General features: G+C 41.9%; 1 protein-coding gene across 1 annotated transcript in view; it reads right to left on the bottom strand.

Moving 5' to 3' along the window:
* Positions 1 to 1,843: 1,843 nt before the first annotated feature.
* LOC138353108 (uncharacterized) overlaps positions 1,844 to 26,203 on the bottom strand; it is a 215,854-nt gene continuing 191,494 nt past the window's right edge. The window contains exons 6-7 of the mRNA XM_069305835.1: positions 16,759 to 16,917; positions 1,844 to 2,505 (exon numbers count right to left, since the gene is read on the bottom strand). Of these exons, the coding sequence (XP_069161936.1) occupies positions 2,267 to 2,505; positions 16,759 to 16,917 (398 nt within the window). The 3' untranslated portion in view covers positions 1,844 to 2,266. The remainder of the gene's footprint in view (positions 2,506 to 16,758; positions 16,918 to 26,203) is intronic.

Here is a 26,203-nt window from a genome sequence, read left to right as displayed (position 1 = left end):
CACGGACGCAGGCAGTCATTCTCGGGCGACGCTCCTAGTGACAGCTATCATCCAACTAATATATTTACATCGACCAAAAAACAAAAGAACTGAGTATATCTGATGACTGCAAAAGCTGGTTACAACGCCCTCAGGGGGGGGAGGAGGGAAATTGGCGTAGGTCGACCAGGCAGTAATGTGCATTTTCCTCCACAACATGGAACACGATATACATTTATAAATCGAAAATAGTTCACTTGATCGCGACAGGCTTTTAGTACGAACAAAAAAAATAGGAAACTTCCGTTTCGTCCTCTGAGGCCGTGTTGACACGATTGACACGGCTTCTGCTCAAAGGTCTGGTTGATGACGTGTGGAGGCGAGCAGGTAGAATGTCTGACAGGCTGGTAATGCTAGGCTGTCTGTCTGGCCGGTTGGCTGATAGTGGTAAGCTGGCTGACTGGCTGGCTGGCTGACTGGCTGGCCAGCTGAATGGCTGCCTTGTGGGCAGGCTGGCTGGCAGGCTGGCTGGTTGGCTGGCTGGCTGGCTGGCTGGCTGGCTGGCAGGCTGGCTGGCTGGCTGGCTGACTGGTCACATGGCGGTCTTGCTGACAGACTAACTTGCAGGTTGGCTGCCTTGCGTACTGGCTGGCCAGCTGAATGGCTTGCCTTGTGAGCAGGCTGGCTGGCTGGCTGGCTGGCTGGCTGGCTAGCAGGCTGGCTGACAGACTGGCTGGTATACTAGCCGACTGTCTACCAAGATTACAAGCTGACCAGCTGTCTGCTCAAACCCACCTCCGCTCACCTATCATCAAAAGACTCAAAAGCAATTCGAGCTTTCATTCATCAACATACACTCGCTTAAACATTTATATCTGTAGCTAAAATTGATGACACCTGGACGTCCATACAGCTTATAAAAGTAAACGGATTTTAAAATTACCCGGAGTGTGTCGCCGGCTGGCGCCTCGTTCATATCGCTCCGTAAACACAGCGACAAGGACACGCGCCAGAAATTCACGACAAAATGATAAATTGTTCATTTCTTGCCAAATATCCTCCAGCATTCAGCTAATTTAATTTAGCCGGGGGGGAAAATATCGGGGTAATTGAGTTTGACAGAGCAGGTCAGCTGTGAGGCTCCTGGCCGCCGCTTGCCTAATCTGCCCACTACATTTGGCCGCAGTCAGGTGCTTGGCTATAAACACATAATACACATATGAGTTTGTGCACACGATTTCCATTTCGTATATTTATATACCCACTTATGCACACGCGGCAAACATACACGCACATACAAATGTATATATATACATATATGTATATATATATATATATATATATATATATATATATATATATATATATATATATATATATATATATATATGTCGTACCTAGTAGCCAGAACTCACTTCTCAGCCTACTATGCAAGGCCCGATTTGCCTAATAAGCCAAGTTTTCATGAATAATGTTTTTTCGTCTACCTAACCTACCTAACCTAACCTAACCTAGCTTTTTTTGCCTACCTAACCTAACCTTACCTATATATATAGGTTAGGTTAGGTTAGGTAGGGTTGGTTAGGTTCGGTCATATATCTACGTTAATTTTACCTCCAATAAAAAAAATTGACCTCATACATAGTGAAAAGGGTAGCTTTATCATTTCATAAGAAAAAAATTATAGTAAATATATTAATTCATGAAAACTTGGCTTATTAGGCAAATCGGGCCTTGAATAGTAGGCTGAGAAGTGAGTTCTGGCTACTAGGTACGACATATATATATATATATATATATATATATATATATATATATATATATATATATATATATATATATATATATATATATATATATATATATATATATATATGCACCTCATGTCAGAGGTTTGTACAATATACTCTGCTGTGAAAAACATAGAGTGTAAGACACATAGGGGCAGATGGAGCCGGGTGTAGGCTAGCATAACACCCGGGGTAAACAGTGGCCCCGCCACACTCTGAGGTGTTGCTGGCAACTGTTAGGAACACATAAGTTCCGTGCTCCTGGGGCTTTCAAAGGAGCACTCGTTCTGTGTTCCCTCAATTATTTACAGTATTCCTGAAGTAATTGTCTTGTAAATATGCCTTAGGGTTGGTTGTGAACCTCTCGGAGTAATGTACGACTTGAGGGGAGCCTCCGACCGGGAGAACTGGCTCGTATAGAGGTCGTTAGACCGGCTCGTTAGCGGCGTGGTCATCAGAGGTCACCAGAGGTCACAGGAGCTTTACCCGAGGAGTGTTCACGCTCGTAGACTTCCCGCTGTGTGTTTGTCTGTTAGTGAGAACGTACTCGCGTTAGCAGGTGGACCTTTGGGGGTTATTTGGTGCCCTGGCAAGGAGAGCGTTGGTGCCAACGGGTCCAGTTGGTGGTGGTGGTTGCCCAGGTGACATAGCGTTGCCTCCGGCGTCTCGAGAGACAATGTGCCGACGCCTTGGTCATCCAATCGGTCAAAGTTCTTGCCATTCATAATCTCCATCCCTGCAAATAAGGACAAATCAAAATAAACAACTTTATTTTGTATGGAAATTCCATCAAATTTCAGTACTGACTAAAGCAAATAATTATCTGCCATTTATTGAAATATTATTTATATATTAAATATTAAATCGACAGTGTTTAACTATGAGAAAGCTGATTGGAAACTATAAGTTAAGAAAAGGTTTGTGGGTGTTAGTTTCGTCTTTTATGAAGATGTGATGCTTATAATATTGGACGAAAATCCACAAATTTTAAACGAAGATTTTGTTCATATATATATATTGATTTCGATGAGACCAAAATTCAATTATTAATTTTGCTCGTTTTTTCTGAAAATTCTCACCAAATATACAAGATGAAGTTTTTTCCTTTCTAATGTAAAAGTTCTGTCAATATAAATATTATTGAATTCACTTAAATACAAGGAAGGCAGGTTTTACGAGTAAGAGTATATAGGGCTGTATTTATTTGGATTTATTTTTAAGTTCATTATTTCAAAATGATCTCAGCTAGAGGATTAGTTGTTCTCAATTACTATAGTAAACGACCCAAAGAGGTCGGTAGTCTCTTCTTCTTCTTCTATAATCTTCATCTATCTGTAATCTTCTATCTCACTTATCTTCTGTAATCTTCACCTTGACCCGCCCACACATAATATGTCTTACAGTGAAATATAATTATTTCACCTTACGATGAAACCCAGAAACTAATGACTGTTCTATAATTATTTTAGTGTAATACACAGCAATCATTACACTATAATCCTTCGACAGTAATCCTCATCTTGTAATCCTTACACTGTAATCCTCACGTTGTAATCATCACACTGTATTCTTTTCATTCGATCTTATCATTCTTATGCATGCATTCTGATCCTTATATAGAGTATAATCATTGCATTTCAATTCTTACACTAATCCGTGTATTCTAAATAATAAAGTCTAATCCATTCAGCTTCATCCAAACATATTGTTTTAATCCTTACACTCCAGTCTTTAGAGTCTAATCCATATAATCCAATCCTTGCACAACAATCCTTGCCCTTACATTGCCTAATAAGCCAAGTTTTCCTGAATTAATAAATTTTCTCTATTTTTTTTCTTATGAAATGATAAATCTACCCATTTCATTATGTATGAGGTCAATTTTTTTTATTAGAGTTAAAATTAACGTAGATATATGACCGAACCTAACCAATCCTACCTAACCTCACCTAACCTATCTCTATAGGTTAGGTTAGGTTAGGTAGCCGAAAAAGTTAGGTTAGATTAGGTAGGTTAGGTAGTCGAAAAACAATTAATTCAGGAAAACTTGGCTTATTAGGCAAATCGGGCCTTGCATAGTAGGCTGAGAAGTGCGTTCTGGCTACTAGGTACGACCAGAACGTATATATATATATATATATATATATATATATATATATATATATATATATATATATATATATATATATATATATATATATATATATATATATAGAACGTATATATATATATATATATATATATATATATATATATATATATGACTGAAAACTCACACCCCAGAAGTGACTCGAACCCATACTCCCAGGAGCAACGCAACTGGTAACTACAGGGCGCCTTAATCCGCTTGACCATCACGGCCGGACAAAAGGAAGTGGTAGCCGAAGCTATTTGAACCACTTCCCCGCCGGCAACTCGGATGGTAATCTTGGGCATAGCATTTCACCTAAATCACCTCATTCTTTGGGGCACACGTGAGGAACACAAATGCGAACAAGCCTGAATGCGAACAAGCCAGTTTTCAGTCGCATATAGTCCTGGGGACCATTCAGGCTTGTTCGCATTTGTGTTCCTCACGTGTGCCCCAAAGAATGAGGTGATTTGGTGAAATGCTATGCCAAGATTACCATCCGAGTTGCCGGCGGGGAAGTGGTTCAAATAGCTTCGGCTACCACTTCCTTTTGTCCGGCCGTGATGGTCAAGCGGATTAAGGCGCCCTGTAGTTACCAGTTGCGTTGCTCCTGGGAGTATGGGTTCGAGTCACTTCTGGGGTGTGAGTTTTCAGTCGCATATAGTCCTGGGGACCATTCAGGCTTGTTCGCATATATATATATATATATATATATATATATATATATATATATATATATATATATATATATATATATATATATATATATATATATATATATAGGGCATTAATCATTCCTCATATTGTACAGTATTCTTTCATGATAAACATTATCAAAGGTTTTTTTGATAGTCTAGGAAAATGCTGTCTACCCAGATTTCTGTTTCCAGTCGTATTACCTTGTCATAGAACTCGATTAAGTTTGTTAGGCACAACTTTTCCCTTCTAAATCCATGCTGTCGTTCTGTTACAAAGTTTAGCCTCTCCAGGTCTTCATAGTTCTCAAATCAATTATTCTCCCCAATACTTTACATGGAATATTTTTGGTCAGTGACACTGGTCTGTAATTTAGTGCCTCCTGTCTGTCTCCTTGCTTGACTGTTGGGGCTATATTTAATTGACCTTTTTTCCAGCATTCCTGAATTCCTATTTCGAGTCTTTTTTTTCGAAGACATAATTTAGTGGGTAACAAAGCACCTTTCGCTACCTCATTCAGAAGTTATGGTGATATTAAAAGTGGCCCCTATTGATTTTTGTTGCATCTAGTTCCTTCAGGTATTTCCTTATCTCTTTGATAGTGATTAGTTCTGTAAATCATTCCGTGATTCGTCTGCCTTTTCAACACTCAACTCTGCTCTCCACGTTGGTTTGTTTGTAAATACCTTCTAAAATCTTTTGTTGAGTTCCTCACGCACCTTATGGTTTTTCGGGACCCTTCATTTTTCCCTTGTCTCTTTAAACCTATCACCTGGTCTCTTGCTGTAGCTTTTACGTGTGTGTAGCTACACACACACGCACACACACACACACACACACACACACACACACACACACACAAACACACACACACACACACACACACACACACACACACACACACACACACACACACACACACACACACACACACACACACACACACACACACACACACAAACAGGAAGCAGCTCGTAAAAGTTGTCTAACTCCCAGGTACCGATTTACTGATAGGTAACAAGGTCATCAGGGTGAAAGAAACTCTGCCCGTTGTTTCTCGCCGACGCCGGGAATCGAACCCCGGTCCACAGGATTACGTGGCCAGCATTATGTCCACTCAGCCACCGGCCCCTCGCACGTGTGAGTGTGTGTGTGTGTGTGTGTGTGTGTGTGTGTGTGTGTGTGTGTGTGTGTGTGTGTGTGTGTGTGTGTGTGTGTGTGTGTGTGTGAGAATGTATGTGTTTGCGTGTGGGTCGGAGGCTTTTAACGTCGAGGGCAAAAACTCCAATAATGATAAAGTGGAAATGTACTTATAGCCTCCTGGCTGGCTCCAAATTAAACAATTTTTATGGGAATACCATTTACAGGAATGTTAAATATAAATAATTCCTGCTGCTGTATCTTTTGGATTATTATAAAATAAAATATGTGATGTATATGCCATTGGCAGTCACTCATGTGTTCCCTTGATATGTAGTAATATGTATTTATATAGGAGGATGTAGCCACATAATGGTACTTAGATACAAATGCATGTTGGACTTGTTCCATAGCCTGCCTGGCTAGGTACCTTCTTTTGAAAATTAATTACTTACTGTTAAGTGAGAAGTGTGTTCGGGTCTTGGCTAGTTCACGCATCTGCTGATTGTATTCAATATCAGAGGGTGTGAAAAAAATATGTATAAATATTCATACTATGTATCAAATTTAAATTTTGGTGAACATTTTTAATTTTCCTTCTTTGCCAATATGCATGCCTCCTCTCTCATTGTCCACACATTTGCTTTTTAATTTGTGCTTTAAAACAATGCGCCAGAATGGTTTTAGATTATGTGTTGCTTTCTATTTTGAAGAGGGTGTGTGTGTATTTGTGTGCGTTTGTGCATATGTATGTGTGGTAGTGTTTGTATATGCATAGGTGTGTGTTTGCGAGTGTGTGTGTCAGTATATATGTGTTTGTGCGCTGTTGTTGTTGTTTTAGATTCAGCTACTCGGAAAAAAAAAGTTTTAAGTAACAACACCAGTGAATACACACACAACATCAGGGTGAAAGAAATTCTGCCCATTTGTTTCTGCCGGCCCCAGGAATCGCACCCCGGTCCACATGACTACGTATCAAGCGTGCTGTCCCACACAACCACCGGCCCTGTGTGTGTGTGTGTGTGTGTGTGTGTGTGTGTGTGTGTGTGTGTGTGTGTGTGTGTGTGTGTGTGTGTGTGTGTGTGTGTGTGTCAGTAAAAGTTTCAAAATGAAATATCAATTCGCTGTAAATGATATTATGGTCCTTAGAGACTACATGCCATAATGAACAGTGGGAACGAGAAGCAGATAACTGGCGTCTGTATATTGCTTGTGGTGTGTGGGATGATGGTAGTGGTGGTGGTAGTGGTGGTAGTAGTGGTAGTAGAAGCGATGGTGGTTGATAATGATGATGGTAGTCGTGGGTGGGGGGTGACAGTCGTGTTGAAGGTGATGGTGGTAGTTGTAGTGGTAATGGCAGCTGTGGTGGTAGTAGTGGCAATAGTGATGGTGGTAGTTGTGGTAGTGTTGTTGGTGGAGGAAGCGATAGTGGTGGTGGTGGTGGTGGTGGTGGTGACGATGGTAGTGGAAGATAGAGAAGGTGGTTGTGGTGAGGGTAGTGTGGGTGGCGGTGCTCGTAGTGATAGTGGTAGAAGTAGGGGTAGAAGTAGTGGTAGAAGTAGTGGTAGAAGTAGTGGTAGAAGTAGTGGTAGAAGTAGGGGTAGAAGTAGTGGTAGAAGTAGTGGTAGAAGTAGTGGTAGAAGTAGTAGTGGTGGTGTTGGAGGAATATGGAGAAGATTTACTAATTTTCCAGTCCAAGTTACGAAGTGGTAACACACTCGCCTTGTGTTTCGCGAGCGCTTTGGCCTGGGTTCGTATCCTGGCCTGGAAGGATTCACTGAGTGCCAATCGTTAACTGTAGCCCCTGTTCACCCAGCAGTGAATGGTTACCTGGTTGTTAAACAAATTGACGGGTCGTATATTGAGGAAAATTAGAATTACGGACATGTCTACCTAATTTTAATTTAAACAAGCTCCCTCCATCCACTTGATTCCCCCTCAAGATCTTGTACATAGCGATCATATCCCCTCGTATGTTACTTCTTTCTTAGATAGTGTGGCTGAGTTCTCTCATCCTGTCCTCATAGCTCAGACCTCTCTATTCTGGTTACTAATCTAGTTGCAAACCTCTGAACTTGCTCAAGTTCCTGATAATGCTTCATAAGGTGTGGGGTTCCATGCTGGAGCTACATACTCATGCAGGCGATGAGTCACAATAACGTGGCTGAAGTATGTTGACCAGACCACACACTAGAAATTGAAGGGACGACGACGTTTTTCGGTCTGGTCTACATACTCATGTAAGGGGGTTCCACAGGCGGTGTATATTGACTTGAGAACCTCCTTGTTTTCAGTCCTAAATGACGTTCTTATGTTTGCTAACTTCACATATGCCGTTGATGTTATATAATGTTCAAATGATGTTGTTGGTGTTGGATTATGTCTGCTCCTCTAAGGTCATTTCTCTTATTGTTTCATGTGGCTGCGTTCTCTTTTTAATATAGCGAAGAGCCGGATATGGTGGTAATAGTGATGGGCCATTGGTGATGGAGCCGGAAATGGGGGTGGTGGTGATGGATCACGTACTGAACATGGTTGGTGATGGACCACGTACTGGACATGGTCGGTGATGGACCACGTACTGGACATGGTCGGTGATGGACCACGTACTGGACATGGTCGGTGATGGATCACGTACTGGACATGGTCGGTGATGGACCACGTACTGGACATGGTCGGTGATGGATCACGTACTGAACATGGTCGGTGATGGACCACGTACTGGACATGGTCGGTGATGGACCACGTATTGGACATGGTCGGTGATGGATCACGTACTGGACATGGTCGGTGATGGACCACGTATTGGACATGGTCGGTGATGGACCACGTACTGGACATGGTCGGTGATGGATCACGTACTGAACATGGTCGGTGATGGACCACGTACTGGACATGGTCGGTGATGGACCACGTACTGGACATGGTCGGTGATGGACCACGTACTGGACATGGTCGGTGATGGACCACGTACTGGACATGGTCGGTGATGGATCACGTACTGAACATGGTCGGTGATGGACCACGTACTGGACATGGTCGGTGATGGATCACGTACTGGACATGGTCGGTGATGGATCACGTACTGGACATGGTCGGTGATGGACCACGTACTGAACATGGTCGGTGATGGACCACGTACTGGACATGGTTGGTGATGGACCACGTACTGGACATGGTCGGTGATGGAAGGGACTGGTATTGGGGAGTGTTGGTGATTGGTGGTGATTGGTGGTGGCGATGGTAAATTACTGAGTTATAATTAACTGGGGAAATGATTGGGGGTTGATAATGGTCAATAATCGAATCGTATTAACCTTTTAAATTCTTGCCGGTGCCAATCAATGTCTACAGGGGGGAGTGTGGTCTAGCTCTATATGCCCCCAGCCTGCTAGATTGGTTGAGCAGTTTGCCTTATAATTTAACTATCCTAATGGTCGAATCAAGCTTTAAAGTTGTGGATGGAAGTGACTTTGACAACCCGTCTTCTTTCAGGCCATTCTACTTGTTGACCACCTGTACAGGGTACGAGCATTTCCTCATGTTTCTTCCACTCGTTTCCGGTTCCAAGTTCCATTTTTTTATCCTCTTGCCCAATGTTCTCTGTCTTGACTATTCCCATGACTGATGATACCTTAGTATCTTGTATGTTGTGAGTATATCCCTCTCTGTTTCGTCTATCCTCCATGTTTAGCCCGTCCTCTCGAGCGCGTTGTCAACGTCAATAAACTGATGTATTACTACATTGCCCGAACCTAACCTAACAGAACTCTCACGAATAGAAAGCGGAACATCATGTCAATTCTGCGAGCCGCTGTCATTTTGAGTACATTAGTTTTTTGGGGCCTTAAGGGGATTTATATGTCAAAATGAGCTGTGCTTTATACGAGAGAATGAGTTGAGTTGTGGGATATAGTTCCATTTGCATGTCCTATGAGCTTAATCCTCTTATATCTGGTACTAATCTCGTTGCAAACCTCTGTTCTCTTTAAATATTGGATATATTCTTCACACAGTGCACATTACATGCCTCTGCTGAAAAATTCTGGTATTAGTCTAAACATTCTACGTAGATTGCCTTAAAGAAGTCCTGATTTAAGTTTCTAAATGATGTTCTCATCTTTTCCAACGTCCTACATTGTGCAGGCGATGAGTCACAATAACGTGGCTAAAGTATGTTGACCAGACCACACACTAGAAGGTGAAGGGACGACGACGTTTCGGTTCGTCCTGGACCATTCTCAAGTCGATTGTGATAATGACTTCATAATGGTCCAGGACGGACCGAAACGTCGTCGTCCCTTCACCTTCTAGTGTGTGGTTTGGTTCCTACATGGTGCTGATGTTATTCTGTTTATGTGTTGTGTCTCCGGTGTTAGAATCGGAATAATATCAACAAATCTTTCTCTAGTTTCAATTTTTTGGGGGAAATTAGCTTCCTTTGAGTGTGTAGGTACCTCCTCGTCCCTCCCTTATCCTATTATCATTACCTTACACTTGTTGGGAACGAATTCCAGCAACCACTAGTTCGTCGCTGGTGACTGAGCCTTATGGAACCAAAATTATCACACTCCTCTATTTAGGGCACCTCCTCTTTGACTATAACAGAGAGGAGGTGCCAAGCTAGGCACCTCTGCTTTCAGGTACCTCCCTTACTCATGCAGTTGAGTGCAAGAGTAATCCCAGCCTGATTCTCCAATCCCAGCCTGATTCTCCAATCCCAGCCTGATTCTCCAATCCCAGCCTGATTCTCCATCTAGTGCAAAAGCCATTTATGAGAAACATTGATTTTTTTACTTTATTTTCTTCTAAAAACAAAGCCTACATATCCATCTGTTTCCTGATTTATTTTAGTAGACATTAAACTCTTATCAAGTTTATCAGCCATGATTTTCGTTTTCTGGATTCTTGTTGTTTTTTCGTAAGAAAGTTGAGCCTCTTCAGGTGCTTCACTATTTTCAGCTGATTACCGACTTGAGCACTTTGCAAGAAATACTTGTCAGTGACACTGGTCTGTAACTTAGTGCGTTCGAATGTTGGGGCGGGGGGGGGGATGGTGTTGGAGACGTGTAGGGGGCAAGGGTGAGGTGTTCGAATCCCTGGGGGGACAGAAATGATTGGGCGCGTTTCCTATCACCTAAACGTCCCCCTGTCCACCAACCAACAAATAAGTACCCAGGAATTAATCAGTTTGTTATGGGGTTGTATCCTGTGGGAGGGTCAGTAATTTGACTCTGGAGAACAGGGGTGGGGGACCTCCATATAAGCCTAACATGTACTGTATATATAAACTGGCGGCCTGTCCCCCGACACAAGGATTTATGAGTTATTAATAATAATCCACCGTCTAAGAGAGAAACGAGAAGCACTTCGTGGGCCAGCCAAAGGCATAGGGCCCGTGCAGTCTTATATTCCTGAAAAAAGTGTGTATGTGTGTGTGGGGGGGAGGGGGGTGAAGAGTGTGGAGTGTGGGGGAGATGAGGGTCAAGGTGATGAATATATGGGTAAATAGTGTGAGAGTGAAAAGTGTGAGGGTTGAAGTATGTGAGGTGAGGAGTATAGAGGTGTGAGTGTGAAGAGGAAGAGTGTGTATGTGTAAGGGAGGGAGTGTTATCAGTGTGATGGTGAAGAGTGTGGAGTGAAGAGTGTGGGGGTAAGAAGAGTGTTGGAGTGAAGAGCGGAGGAGTGACCTGACATAAGCCCCAAAAATATCAGGCTGTTACAGATGGTCACATGCAGGCCTTCGTCTCTTAATGAATAGTCAATGTTGCGTGAATCCTTTCTCTTCCCAACCCTACCCTTTCTTTCTCAGTCACCCCTCTCTCTCTTTCTCTCTCTCTCTCTCTCTCTCTCTCTCTCTCTCTCTCTCTCTCTCTCTCTCTCTCTCTCTCTCTCTCTCTCTCTCTCTCTCTCTCTCTCTCTCTCTCTCTCTCCTACCTTGCTAATCTCATCCTCTCATCCTTTCTACCCACTTCCACCCGTTCTAGCCCTTCTCCCTCCCTTTCTATTCCCTCCTAATCTTTTTATTCTCTCCCACCTTTCTCTTCCAGTGCTTTCTCACTCTTCCCTCCTATCCTTTCTCCCTCAGCGACTCTTCTCTATCCCCCAATCTCACCTTTTTTGCCCCCTAATGACCCCTATCCTTTCTTCGTCCCTCCATTTCTACCCCCCAGTGACCTGACCTTCTCTGCCTATCTGCTTTTCAATACTCACATTGACTCTATCGTTACCTTTTCAATACCCTCTCTGCCCTACTACCCATAGTTTAACTCCAGTGACCCCTATTCTACCTCCCACATCTACTATTTCCCTTTCATTGACCTTTTTCTCTACATGCTCCTACTCCCACGTCCCCCTCAAGTGATCACTGGACCTCAGATGCTCTTCCTCTCTGCATGCTGACCTCATTCTGCATACCTAGCTTCGATTCCCCTCTTTCCCACAATGATCCCTCTCTATTAGGGTACATAGTCTGTTGTTTTCCCATTCCACTGCTGAAAATATAAATAGGGAGGTTTCTGGTGATGTGGAAACTATGAGTTTCTCGTTGTTCTGGGTTCGATCCCAGGCGCCGGCGATCCTGGGTCCTGGGTTCGATCCCAGGCGCCGGCGAGAAACAATGGGCAATTTCTTTCACCATATGCCCCTGTTACCTAGCAGTAAAGTAGGTACCTGGGTGTTAGTCGGCTGTCACGGGCTGCTTCCTGGGGGTGGAGGCCTGGTCGAGGACCGGGCCGCGGGGACACTAAAGTCCCGAAATCATCTCAAGATAACCTCAAGATAAGCTTATTTCATAAATATTGCGTGGTGTTTTTGTATAAGCTATGTATATAGGACTTTGTTATGCTACAACCTATACAATATATCCCTGGAAACACAAATCGTAACTGTCCCTAATTTCTGTTTGTTACAACATGTAATAAAGTTGTTACATCTTGGCTTAACGTGTTTATGACGGATTAGACCGTTGTCACAACTTGCTATATTGGTTGTTATAACTGGTTAGGCGGTGTTAAAACTTGTTCGAACGTTGTAGCAACGTCGTAGTTTCGTTGTGTGTTTGACGGGTTATACGTGCTTGCGAGGAGTAACGTGTTTGACGCTATCAAGACCGAACCACACGTCGGAAAAGGAAGAAATATGTCTGAAATATATATAAGAAACGTCGTCGATTCTTCCCTTTTCCGGCGGGTGCTCCTAGGAGGCTTGGTCGACGACCGGGCCGCGGGGGACGCTAAGCCCCGGAAGCACCTCAAGGTATAGGTCATCCTATATGAGCTAACTGCTTTAACTCCCGTTGAAAATCTCCTGCTGCCTAATGTACGTCCAAAATGTAGTCATAAATACACGTTGCAGAGTTTTATCCCGCAATGACTGACGCTATGGACGCCCGCTGCCTGAGTATTGTATTTTTTTTTTGGGGGGGGGGGTGTGTGGGTGGGGGGGTTGTGGGGTTATGGGGGAGGGGGTATTTTTGTCGTATTCCAGCCACCTGTCTGTTACCTGCCTCGTTCTCTCGTTCCCCCGTGAGGCGGGTATAAACAGAGTAACTGGTAGAGACTGTTTCTGAGTGCACACGGTGGGGTCTGTTTCCTGGGAAGGATACAGGCGTTTTGAGCACATACACACAAGCAGTTGATTGATTGAGAGTTGAGAGGCGGGCCTAAGGAGCCAGAGCTTAACCCACGCAGGCACAACTAGGTGAGTACAATTTGGTGAGTACACACACACATATACACACACACACACACACACACACACACACACACACACACACACACACACACACACACACACACACACACACACACACACACACACCAAATGAGCCACAGAGATATTAGAAAGAACTTTTTTAATGTCAGAGTAGTTAACAAATGGAATGCATTAGGACGTGATGTGGTGGAGGCAAACTCCAAACATAGTTTTAAGTGTTGCTATGATTGAGCCCAATAGGCTCAGGAACGTGTACATCAATTGTTTGACAGTTGAAAGGCGGGACCAAAGAGCCAGAGCTCAACCCCCGCAAGCACAACTAAGTGAGTACAACTAGGTGAGTACACACACACACACACACATGCGTAGATACACACACACACATATATGCATTCATACACACTCGTTTATGCATTCATACATGCACGCACACTTACACACACTCTCACTCTCTATTCTAGCCCACTAGATTAGATCTAGGAAGAAGAATAGCATAGAGACAAAACTACATAGAGAGAAGGGATGGACTCGAAGCACCTACCAATAAAACGAGGAACCGAATATATATAAGAATTCAGCAGATAAATGAAAGAAATTAAAGATATGATAAAAAGCTTTGAGGTCGAACAAAGGTCAGCTAAGGAGGACATAAGAAGCCTGACAAAAATATCTCATTTAGTTTTAAAATGAGACATATAACTCCCAGAAAACAAGGGATCAAACTGATGAAGGACCTCTTCCAAAGGTACCCTTCATTTGCAGAATTGACTCAAAGGAACCCAGATACTACGCCTGCATTGAAGGACGCAGCTATGAAAGCAGCACCTTTAAAAGCAACAGCGAAGAGCACTCGCCAGCTGCAGCAAAGGAAAAGAGCTGTGGTAGTTTTAAGGGTTCAGGAACAGGAAGCCTCTAATCAGGAGGAGTGTCACAGTTGTTTTTGTCACAGTTGTTTTTGTCACAGTTGTTTTTGTCACAGTTGTTTTTGTCACAGTTGTTCGGCCCTCTAAGCAGGAGCCAAATAACTGTGACAAAAATTCTGGGGGGGGGGGTTTACAAAGGGACGGGGACTGTTAATACCATATAAGTGGTTATAAGGCTAGGCAGCTACAAAAAGGAAAGAAATCGACTGATAAAGATAGTATTTATGAACTAGGCCACAAAAGATGCAATCGTATCCAAGAACAGCAAAACTTCTGCACGTAACTGAATAAAAAAAATTGTAAGATAGACATAATGAATGAAGATAGAGACAAGATAGGATAAGCAATGAAGAGATACAAAGAGAAGGAAGGGAATTAAGAGAGCCAAAGGTCTCAGCTCAGTATCTTCACTAACTTCAGAGGTGAGTGGAGATCCCTTCACTGGCAGGACGGCAACGCCAGAGAGAAGTATAACAAAACACAAGATCATCCAATGACCCCCCCCATACCAATCTTCCTTCCCCCAAACACCACCTAATCCTCCCATCCCATGGAGACCCCTCCCAATACCCTGGAGACCCTTCCCCTTCCCATGCTCTTCCTGTTAACCCATCTCATTACCCCATTAGATCCACAGTAGTGTGGATCCACAGTAGATCCATCAGTAGATCCACAGTAGATCAAGTGTGGTAAACAGTTTATATTAGCACGAGTTTACATACGTGTGTTACTCTCAGTAACCAACTTGATGTAACTCAACGCAGAAGGAAAAAACATTAAGATGGGAGAATTTGAGGAGAATTGGGACAACGGAAATGCAAGCTTTTTCTAACAAGAAAATGTAGCTTTTCTTGCTAGGTTCGTGGATGCCCTCTCGCACCGGAGAAGATCACAATCACTACAAAAATCATGAATATCTTCTCGCGAAGAATCACATTAGTGTACTTGAACTTTATAATAGAGTTTGTTTGCTAGACCTCTGGAACTATTTCTGGTGGGACCGTAAATCTAGTTAATTACGAATGCAACCTTGTCTGAAAGTAACTTAAAAGCTCTAATTTAGAACTATTTGTAACATCAATTCCTGCTTTAATTAGACAATGAAAAATAAATGGAGAAATTTACTATAATGCCGCAATTTCCATAATGAATGAAACAATTTACTACAATTTCAGTAATGAAGGAAAGACTCAGTATATGTGCAAGTGTATTTTAAAAATAAATTTTCGGATGTAAACAATAGCCTTTCTCAAGGTGCTGTTTACAATGCTCTGTATACAAGCAGAACATTGTATGCTGGAAAGTTACATCCGAAAATTAGCTTTTAAATACACTTACACATATATATTTGGTCTTTCTTTCACCTACAAGAAATAAATAATACAATTAAATAAAATATGAGCTATAATAACTACAATTAACCCCTTGTTTGCAGTGATGCATTACATCTGTGATCACTATAATGACTATCATCCAAAATAATAATGAATTAAATAAGAACAATTATAGTGATAATAATACAAATTGCTATTATTATTCATTTGTAATCACGTCAATGGTTCGAGTCCACTTTGCAGTGTGCTAACTAGTAAAAAAAATGTCTATACCTTTAACTCTAGGAATTCGTGGGATGTATATAGCTTTATTGAATACTATTGAGCGTTATTAGCCATCAATTCGCAAGATTTGTTTTATTTTGTTAAAGTGACTACATATGTTTTGGCTGGAGGCCTGTAGCAAAAATTAGTGGCTACCTTGAGGCTACCTTGAGGTGCTTCCGGGGCTTAGTGTCCCCGCGGCCCGGTCGTCGACCAGGCCTCCTGGTTGCTGGACTGATCAACCAGGCTGTTAGTCGCGGCTGCTCGCAGCCTGACGTATGAGTCACAGCCTGGTTGATCAGGTATCCTTTGGAGGTGCTACCTGATCAACCAGGCTGTGACTCATACGTCAGGCTGCGAGCAGCCGCGTCTAACAGCCTGGTTGATCAGTCCAGCAACCAGGAGGCCTGGTCGACGACCGGGCCGCGGGGACACAGTGCCATGGTTTTGCATATTTCAGATGATAATAACGTCTAAAATGCTCCGTTCGTGTGAAGGAAACATCAATCTGGCTGTCATATACCGCGCCGCTAGATATGTATTTTATTCTGTAGAGGGGAGAGTTGAGGAGCAGCTAATTGAAGAGGATTTAATTTCGTGAGCTTTGTAGTTCACCACAAACGCCTCTACTATCATTTTTAATATTATTATTATTATTATTTACTTTATTTGTGTAGTTTTAAATAATATTGATGCCTGGTAAGTATAGGTATCATTGTATATATGTTAATATCATATCACAGTATAATGAGAGGCTGAGGAGATTGGTAATAAGATCCACTCACCGTATAGGTTGTCCATGTGTGCTGTGAGGAGGAGGACAACCAGCACACAGGCGCCAGTAATGAGAAGTGAGGCTGTGGAGTGTGAGGGGCCGTCTGCTGTGCTGTGTTCCTCACCAGCGCCCTCACCTTGACCGTTGTGCAGAGCTGCGTGTTTCTCACCTGTAGACACAATGAGAACGGTGTATAGTCAGTTATGAGGGGGTTGAGGTGTGAGGAAATGGGCTAAGGGGAGAGGAATGAGTAGATGGGTTAACAGGGATTTGGTTAAGGGGCGAGGGAATGGGTTAAATGGGGTGTGGGAATGCTAAGGGGAGTGAGTTGGCTAAAGGGAATGAGGGATTAGATTAAGGGGCGAAGGAGTGAGTTAAGGTCGCAAGGGTGAGATTGTGGGTGGAATTGAATGGGTAAAGGGGGATTGGTGACAGGATGTGGTTTAAGGGGAGTGCGAGAATTGGTTAAGTGGGAAGGGGTGAGGGTGTTTGTTTAGGGAAGGGGTAAGGGAGTAGATTTAAGGGAGGGGTGTGACGGAATGAGTTAATGGGGAGTGAGTTATAGGTTACGGGAGGGTAGGAACAGTTTTCACGACACAAATAGGTTATTAATCATCCGGGGTCTTAAATTATGAGTGGCTAATTTGACAATTATAAATCTGTTGAATCTAAACCCCTAATCATTAGCGTAGTTTTCAGCTCACACTCAAAGATTAATTATAATCAAAGAAAGTATAATTAATGACAAACAAATTAACATTCAACCAGATCATATAAGTTACTGAAATGGTAAATTGTTAACCTAGCTGTTAAATTAACCAATTAATCATTGCATAGCTTTATATTCACTATCTCAGATCGTTAGAATAATTACGTTTTCATGACACAAGCGGATCAACAGTCATCGATGAGTCGAACAGATTAATAATTAATTCATTTCAACCCAACTGTCAAGGAACACGAAATCATTAGCGAAGTTCAAAGTTCACAGTCACAGATAAATTACAATAAGATATAACAAAGTTTGTTTGATACAAACCCATAAATCTCAGCCAAGATATATATATATATATATATATATATATATATATATATATATATATATATATATATATATATATATATATATATATACATATATATATATCAGTAAAGTTATGCATTGCTGACCTGCCAATCGCAGATCAGCCGACAGTGACTAACCAATCATTTTGCGAATCTCAGAATGTTGGCCGAAGCTCATTGACCCATCTGATTCCATTGCATACTAACGATGTCATCCAGCAATCATGGGCCAGCAAGCCTTAAAAGGCGAGTTGCAATCCATTTCCCAACAACGTTACCAGTAAACCATCAACTAATCAACCCAGATCTACACTTCCCTCTCATCCAACGCAAATATCCTCTGCAAATCACAAGGCGGCTTCTTTAATCTTCTCTGTAGAAAATAATTCCTTCCATAAATAATAATAATAAACCTCATTGAAGATTGAAGCGCTTATAAAACAACTTTTACGAAACTTTAAGTTAAAACAAAAGTTCAAGTTTTTAAAACTCGTGTTTATCATTTCGTTATTATTTATTGATTTGTTATCTTTGAATAAATATACGATTCTCCTGGAGAGTCAAGGTGGAGATATAATGACCATTCTCACAATCGACTTGAGAATGGTCCAGGACGGACCGAAACGTCGTCGTCCCTTCACCTTCTAGTGTGTGGTCTGGTCAACATTCTTCAGCCACGTAATTGCGACTCATCGCCTGCAACGTGGATTTTTTTGTGAGTTGCAACCTTCCACAGCACGTTGAATTAGGCACGTTGATTCCCATAATACTATACCGTCGCAGTAGTTTGGAAAGCCGAGATGTTATCCCCTGCTTGCCTTCGTTTAACACATGACACACCGTACATGTGAGCAATGTGTCATATGTTTACATATAACAAATTGCACTAGTACATATGCTCTGTCGAGAAATGTCTGAATTACATGATCCAAATAGCTGGTATATAGATCACAAAATCTCATAGAAATGTTTCCATCTATAATTGCTTTCATACTGTGGAATAACATCAAAGAGACAGTCGACCCACATAGGTTAATTTAAATCGCGCAAGCGCATAGAGTAGAGATCAAATAGACTAGGAGAGGCAGAGGCAAAAGGTCACTGAGAAGCACACAGGCTAGGTCAGGGGTCATTTAAGGATGCCCATAAGGTCAGAGGTCATTCAGGACCAAACACACAGGACAGATAAAAATTGCGGACATGTGTAATTTAAGACGGGTACATCGGAATAAAGGAGGGGGGAATATAGGGGACTCTGCTACACAGACAGGAGGAGACGGAAATCCTCTAGAATCACACAAGTGAGAATATTAATGATTTAGACACACAGAAGGTGTCTCAGTGGTCAAATAGGCACACACACACACACACACATACACACTCACATACACACACACAGACATACACACACAGACACACACACACACACACACACACACACACACACACACACACACACACACACACACACACACACACACACACACTCACGGCTGGAACAAATGTGTGCCAGACACGCATCCACTGTCAAGTAGGATATTTAGACAAACACAGGTGGTACCACAAGTGATCTAGATGCGCACACACACTCATAAGGGGTGTGGTAGCTGAGTGGACAGCACGCGGGACTCGTAGTCCTGTGGCCCGATTTCGATTCCTGGCGCCGTCAGAGACAAATTTTGCAGAGTTTCTTTAATGCCTCTGTTACATAGCAGTAAATAGGTACCTGAGAGTTAGTCAGCTGTCACAGGCTGCTTCCTGGGGGTGGAGGCCTGGTCGAGGACCAGCCACGGGGACACTAAAGCCCCGAAATCATCTCAAGATAACCTCAAGTTCTATAGACACAAGCAGACAACCTCAAAGATAATCTAACCGCACACGGCTGCCAACACACCCGAGCTGTACTCAGAGTTCAGGGACAAAGGTGATCTAAAAGCACCCACAGGCAGGGGGAACAGAGGTCACCCGGACACAAAAAAATACCGATGTGATGACAGGGCCTCACCACCTTCGCGGACGCTCCTATTTAATTTGTGAGAGACACGACGTGTTGGCCATAATCAATGTTGACCTCGCGAGACCACCCCTCCCTCTCTCTCTCCATGTCCAGATATATTTATATCCGCCAGAAACAGAAATGGCTGATACAAATCGTAATGGCCACCTTCCATATTGGGATCAATACATGCTGCGTAATAATATGCAAGTTATAATAACCCTATGTTTTTATTTGTATATTTTGGGAGACTTTTTAATATCTCAGAAGGATGAGAGTTGGAGATATTTCCATGCAAGAATTATAACAATGGATGTTCGACATCTTGAAAATGAGGGAAGATGGGAGCGAGGGAGTTCTGTGGCTGATTTCGGCCAGTGTCACAGGGGGGAGAAAATGGATGAAAATGGCTTGGCCAATCACCAGTTACGAAGACGAAGGAGAAGAGACACGGGTGGAGGGGAGGTCTGGAGAGAAAAGGAAGGAAGAAATGACCCATAAGTCATCATCCCCATTACTCATCACCATTAACCTAGGCCTCCCTACCTCCCTTAGGCCTCCTTATATCCCCTAGGATTTCCTACCTCCCTTACGACACCTTACCAGCCCTTAGAACTCCCTATCTTCCCTGAATCTCCTTACCTAACCCTAGGACTTCTTATCTCACCCCAAAGACGCCTTACTTCCTTATTATTATTACTTATTACAGGCCTTTAACTTTCTAATGTTAGGGAACTATAATTACCATAAAAATTTAGAATTAGAAACTTTTTTTTCAAGTGCTTTGGAATTATTACCTATTCTAGATCTATTATAAATACTTCGTTAGAAGATCTAGTATAGATGCTATCTAAGAAGATCTATTATAGATGTTATGTTAGAAAATCTATTACAGATGCTGTGTTAGATCTACTACGACGCTATATTAGAAGAACGGTCAGGAGATTTCAGACCAATTTCCTTACTCGAGATGCCAGGGACATTATTCGAAAAAAAAAACATTAACTGCAGACTGGTGAAGCACGAGGAAAGGGAATAAAATAATAATATCAGACTATATGAATTTAGTTACTACAGAGCGACGCATAGTACTGATCAGTGACCACAAAGCCAATGCCATGACGAAAAAGAAAAAAAAGAATATGTATTCCTCGTTTATAATATGCATTCAGATATATCTTTGAGCATATTCAATATGTTCAGAGATATATCGAAAGCTTTCGACAAGGTGGTGTAAAATACAAGATATCTAAACTTGGGTAGAAATTGACTGCCTCACTATGCAGTTTTATAGATAACAGAAACGTTAAGCTCAGTTTTGGCAGCTACTTGGGTGACTTAATCAAACTGAAAAGTTAAGTAGCATAGGGAAGATGCCTATCACCCATTCTTTTCAACATAAGCAAATGTTGACCTGTTCTCTCTCCAACATTGAGAATACCTCCCTTATGCGGATGCCATAATTCAGATAATCTCCCACCCAAGGCAACAATATCGTTTATAAACGACTTTGAAAAACAATGGAAAATAAATACCAAAATAACAAAAGTTCTAAATATTACCCATTGGAAAACGAAAACCAGAGCCAATAAGCACCACCTGATTCAGAGTACTAATGTTGACGGAATAAATGGGACATAAGATTAATAGAAAAGGAACCAAAAAATATATCTAAATGACATTAGAGCAAAAACAGCTTTAAGTAAATTGAGAAGCTTCTGTAACCTTGACACGAACACTTATACAAGGCTGTAGTCAGATCTCATCTCGAAAACCCTCCAGTACTTTTATATATCTCCAAGAAAACTTGCATGTAAAAACTCCAAGCAATGCAATGCACTAAGAAGATCAAAACATCGACTATCACCCCACCAAATAATTCAGGAACTTCATGAAACACTCAAAATACAACACGAGACTACAACATCAAACCACGATAATGTAGAATGCTATGGAATTGTTAGAAAACATAATTCTGGCAAAGACTACCTCAAGATGAGACGCCCTCACTCTCACACCTTTTGGGCCAAGCCCCTAGATTTATTCGATGTAAATCGAATGCATCTATCTGCATTCGCGCAGACACCATTTCAGATTTTCACGAGTCTCTTTTGTAAACATGAGTGGTGTTGGAAGCTCTATCAGACTCGCACCTGGTAAAGGGTTTGCCTTCGGATCCTAACGCTCCATAAACCTCCAGTTCAGATCCCAAAGACCCGGCATGCGCTTGTAGGGGCCAAGGCCTGATATCCACGACCGGAAACGAACACCTCCTCCCCAAAACAAAATAAACAAATTATCCAGAACACAAAAACATAATGCTACTCAGTATTCATCTATAGACATTCACAGGTGTTAAAATACATAAGACAAACCTCTCTCACACACACACACTCACACACACACACACTCACACTCACACTCACACACTCATACTCACACTCAAGCAGCATCTTGTGAAAAGAGAAAGCGCTCAGCTTACCTTGCTAACACACATCGTGTCAGCAAGGGGGACAGCTCGTCTGCTATCATATCTCATGCTATATTTCTCTGTCTAGACTTATTCCTTCGCCTATGTGGATGATGGAATAACACCATTTTCTTTATGAAAATAAATAGTGCGCTGGAAATGTATTCACGGAGGCTAAGCAGAGGAGGGCTAGGACTCGTAGAAGGAAATAAATGAAGTAAGTAAGGCATGAAAGAAGGAAGGAAGGAAAAGTTATGTTTTATTAAGGCCTGTCGGCCGTCTATCACTCCATCATAGGAGGACGTAATGTATGGGGGGTTTGATAGGGCTGGTAAGAGCCCGACTTTGGTTAGAAGATATGAGAAAGAGGTTGTAAGAAATGAAAGATGGAAAGAACTTCATGAAACAATGAAGAATGAATGGAAGGAAAGAAGGAGGAAAAACCAAAAGAAAGAAGGAAAAAATTTAACGTTTGACTTTCTTCCAAGTATATTTTCGCTTGACTTTCTTTATTCATCTCTTTCACAATTTTTCTTAACTAACACAAGTTAAAATTTCTGATGATGAATTCCTGATTCATCATAAAAAATCACAATGATGTTCCTATTAACACTGCATCCAGGGAGCTGTTATTCAACACCAGCTTAACTGAAGCCTTACCATAGGAACTTATTTCTGTAATGTACTTAGCTTTAAATAGAAATAAACTTTATTTAGTGCTAAATTATAATAATACATAGGGATTCACCTGTATGCCAGAGCATTCCCTCGAGTCTCCAAGTTGATTGAATGATTACTAGTTCAAGTCAGGCTAAGAATAAACGATTGATAATAGAATGATGTTCTTGAGAATATCTCATCTAGGAAGTGTGAGAATGTTGATTATAGAGAATCTTAGGTTGTGGTTGCCATCTTGTGGTTGTCAAGGAAGTTTACCTCGGTGGGAAACCTTGAGTAGAACCTTGACGTTTTTTTGTTTACATAATAGCAGGGACCGCCAACATCGAAGAGATGTTGGCGGCCCTGATGTAGTGACCTGTCAGGCCGTGATCGTGTCAAGACCACAGATGAGTGTTCTTGTACAGTTCTTGATTTTATCTAGAATTCGGTTGAAATATAAGGCAGCTCTCTCTCTCTCTCTCTCTCTCTCTCTCTCTCTCTCTCTCTCTCTCTCTCTCTCTCTCTCTCTCTCTCTCTCTCTCTCTCTCTCTCTTCTCTCTCTCTCTCTCTCTCTTCGTTGCGTATCTCGTCATCTCCCCTGTTCTATTTTTTTCCTTTCAACCTATCTCCCCTATCTCACATTTCTCTATTCAGTGCTTCCACCACTTTCTCTCTGTCACTCATCCTATTCATTACTATCTCCTAATCTCTCCTTGTACTTCATCCCTCTCCTCAGTTCGACTCATCTCTTTCATCACAATCTCTCTCCATTATCGCATTATGCCACATATCTCCCCTTTCTCTGTTTTCTCACCTGTTGCCTGATTGCCCGCTCACGTTTATATTATTAAATGTTCTCCTGTTTCTACTGCCTATTTAATTTTATCCTTATCTATTTTTTCTTTCTCTTCTGTCTGTCTGTCTGTCTGTCTGTCTGTCTGTCTGTCTGTCTGTCTGTCTGTCTGTCTGTCTGTCTCTCTGTCTCTCTGTCTCTCTGTCTCTCTCTCTCTCTCTCTCTCTCTCTCTCTCTCTCTCTCTCTCTCTCTCTCTCTCTCTCTCTCTCTCTCTCTCTCTCTCTCTCTCTCTCTCTCTCTTCTCTTTTCTTAATTTAAAAGTTTAACCTTGTATGTTACACAGGAGAGTCCAGGGCCAACATCAATCTTCGGAAATACACTGTTACCGGCCGGCCAACACTATCTCAACGCGTCCATGCTGGTGGATCCGAGGATTTTCGGGACAGTGAAGGAATGTTTGGTGATGGGGATTGTTGTGGTGGTGGTGATGGTGGTGACTATGGTGGCGGTGGTGGTTGTGGTTGTTTGATGATGGCTGAGAGGATGATGGTGGCTTTGGTGGTTGTGGTGATTCTGCTAATGGTATTGGGTGTTGTTGTGGTGGTGGTGGTAGTGGTGGTGGTAGTGGTGGTGGTGGTAGTGGTGGTAACTGCGGGATAGTGAGGTATAGTGCTATGTACTTCTCCTGCTTGCCAACTTTCCATATGTGACCTATGTTACCCTGTTTATCTGATCTTCTCGTATTTGCTCGGGTGGATTATCATTCTAAAATCTTTATCTTTCCTGTTTCCGGATTTCCCATGCCCTTATGGGGAAGTTTCCTTCTGGACTTCTACCTTTCTTTTTCATTTTCGTTATCTTACACCTCTTAGGATTTAACTTTAATAACAATTTGGTTGTCTACTTCTGTACTTTGTCAGAGTATTTTCAGAAAGTCTCAGGATATCCTCAAGTGATCTAATTAGATTTTCTGTATTCTAATTTTCCCATATTCTCCCATGTTTTCTGTCTTCTTTTTAACTATAAATAGGGTTCATAGGAAATGGTGCTGCTGCTGCAACATCAAAATATGTTATCCTACATCAGCTCAATTGAATCTGGTCCCCCTAGAAGTTGATATATTTAATGAGGATATTATTAGCTTTTATTATGAGTACAATTTATTTAATAATTATTTAAAATTACATTAGTAACAGACTAACCCATGTGGGAAGGAGAGAGTTATGAGGGGGAAAGCGACGAGCCATTATTACTACATAGCACTTGGAAGGGATCAGGATAAGGATATTGGATGGGACGGAGGGGGAAGGAATGGTGCTCAATCACTTGGACGGTCGGGGATTGAACGCCGACCTGCATGAAGCGAGACCGTCACTCTACCGTCCAGCCCAAGTAGCTGGACGACTGAACCATGAGCCAAGTCACAAGGACTACGTGTAGTTGATTGACTTGCTTTCTCTCGTAGATAACGTGTTCCAAATGCGAGTGAGAATAAAAACGAATTATCGACGATGTTGTGATGTTCATGAGAATGGCAAAGCCAGCATGAGGCTCCTGATTGTTGATGGGCTTCTGTTATGTTTACCAACATCTGCTTGTCCAAAACGTTTAGGCCAACCCGTTCTCGCAAATTTAATAAGTCAATATTGACTTATTAAATATGTGCATAGGTGACATACTTAACATAATAGATACCCTTAAAAAGATTCATAGAAAACACCGACCTTACCTAACCTACTTAGTATGTTAAGATAAGCATCTTATTGCTTCGTAATTACAATTATTACCTAACCTATAATAGGTATAGGTTAAGTAAAAATTGTAATTACGAAGCAATAAGATGCTTATCTTAAGATACTAACAAGGTTAGGTAAGGTCGGTGTTTTCTATGAATCTTTTTAAAGGTATCTATTATGTTTAGTATATCACCTATGCACGTAGTTATTAAGTCAATATTGACTTTACGAATTTGCGAGAACGGGTTGTTTAGGCAGATGAAGAATCTTGAGAATATTTGCCTTGAATATAACAGCAAGTCTACAAACATATTTCCGCGATGCACTGACTGGTTCAACCGCAATGTTTGAAGGTAAAATAGATTCTTCTCAGGTCTCTGCCTTTTTCTTCCAGATTTTTGATAGATTAGGGGATGTGAGCAGGCCATCAGAGAGAACGGTTCATATTCAAGGTGGGAGCGAGTTTGTGCAACATATAGGGTTTTGCAACTCTTGTGGTTATGGTTGATACCTGGTTGATGGGGTTCTGGGAGTTCTTCTACTGCCCAAGCCCGGCCCGAGGCCAGGCTCGACTTGTGAGAGTTTGGTCCACCAGGCTGTTGCTTGGAGCGGCCCGCAGGCCCACATACCCACCACAGCCCGGTTGGTCGGTTAGTCAAACATTACATTGACCTTATAGTTATAAGTTTGTTGACAGCCTTGCTTGCTAAGTTCAGGACGTAGTTCTTCATTAT

Source organism: Procambarus clarkii, chromosome 56 (assembly GCF_040958095.1).
Source record: "Procambarus clarkii isolate CNS0578487 chromosome 56, FALCON_Pclarkii_2.0, whole genome shotgun sequence".
Classification (NCBI taxonomy): domain Eukaryota; kingdom Metazoa; phylum Arthropoda; class Malacostraca; order Decapoda; family Cambaridae; genus Procambarus; species Procambarus clarkii.
The sequence above is the reverse complement of the archived record's forward strand: the minus strand, read 5'-3'. Positions and strand labels throughout refer to the sequence as shown.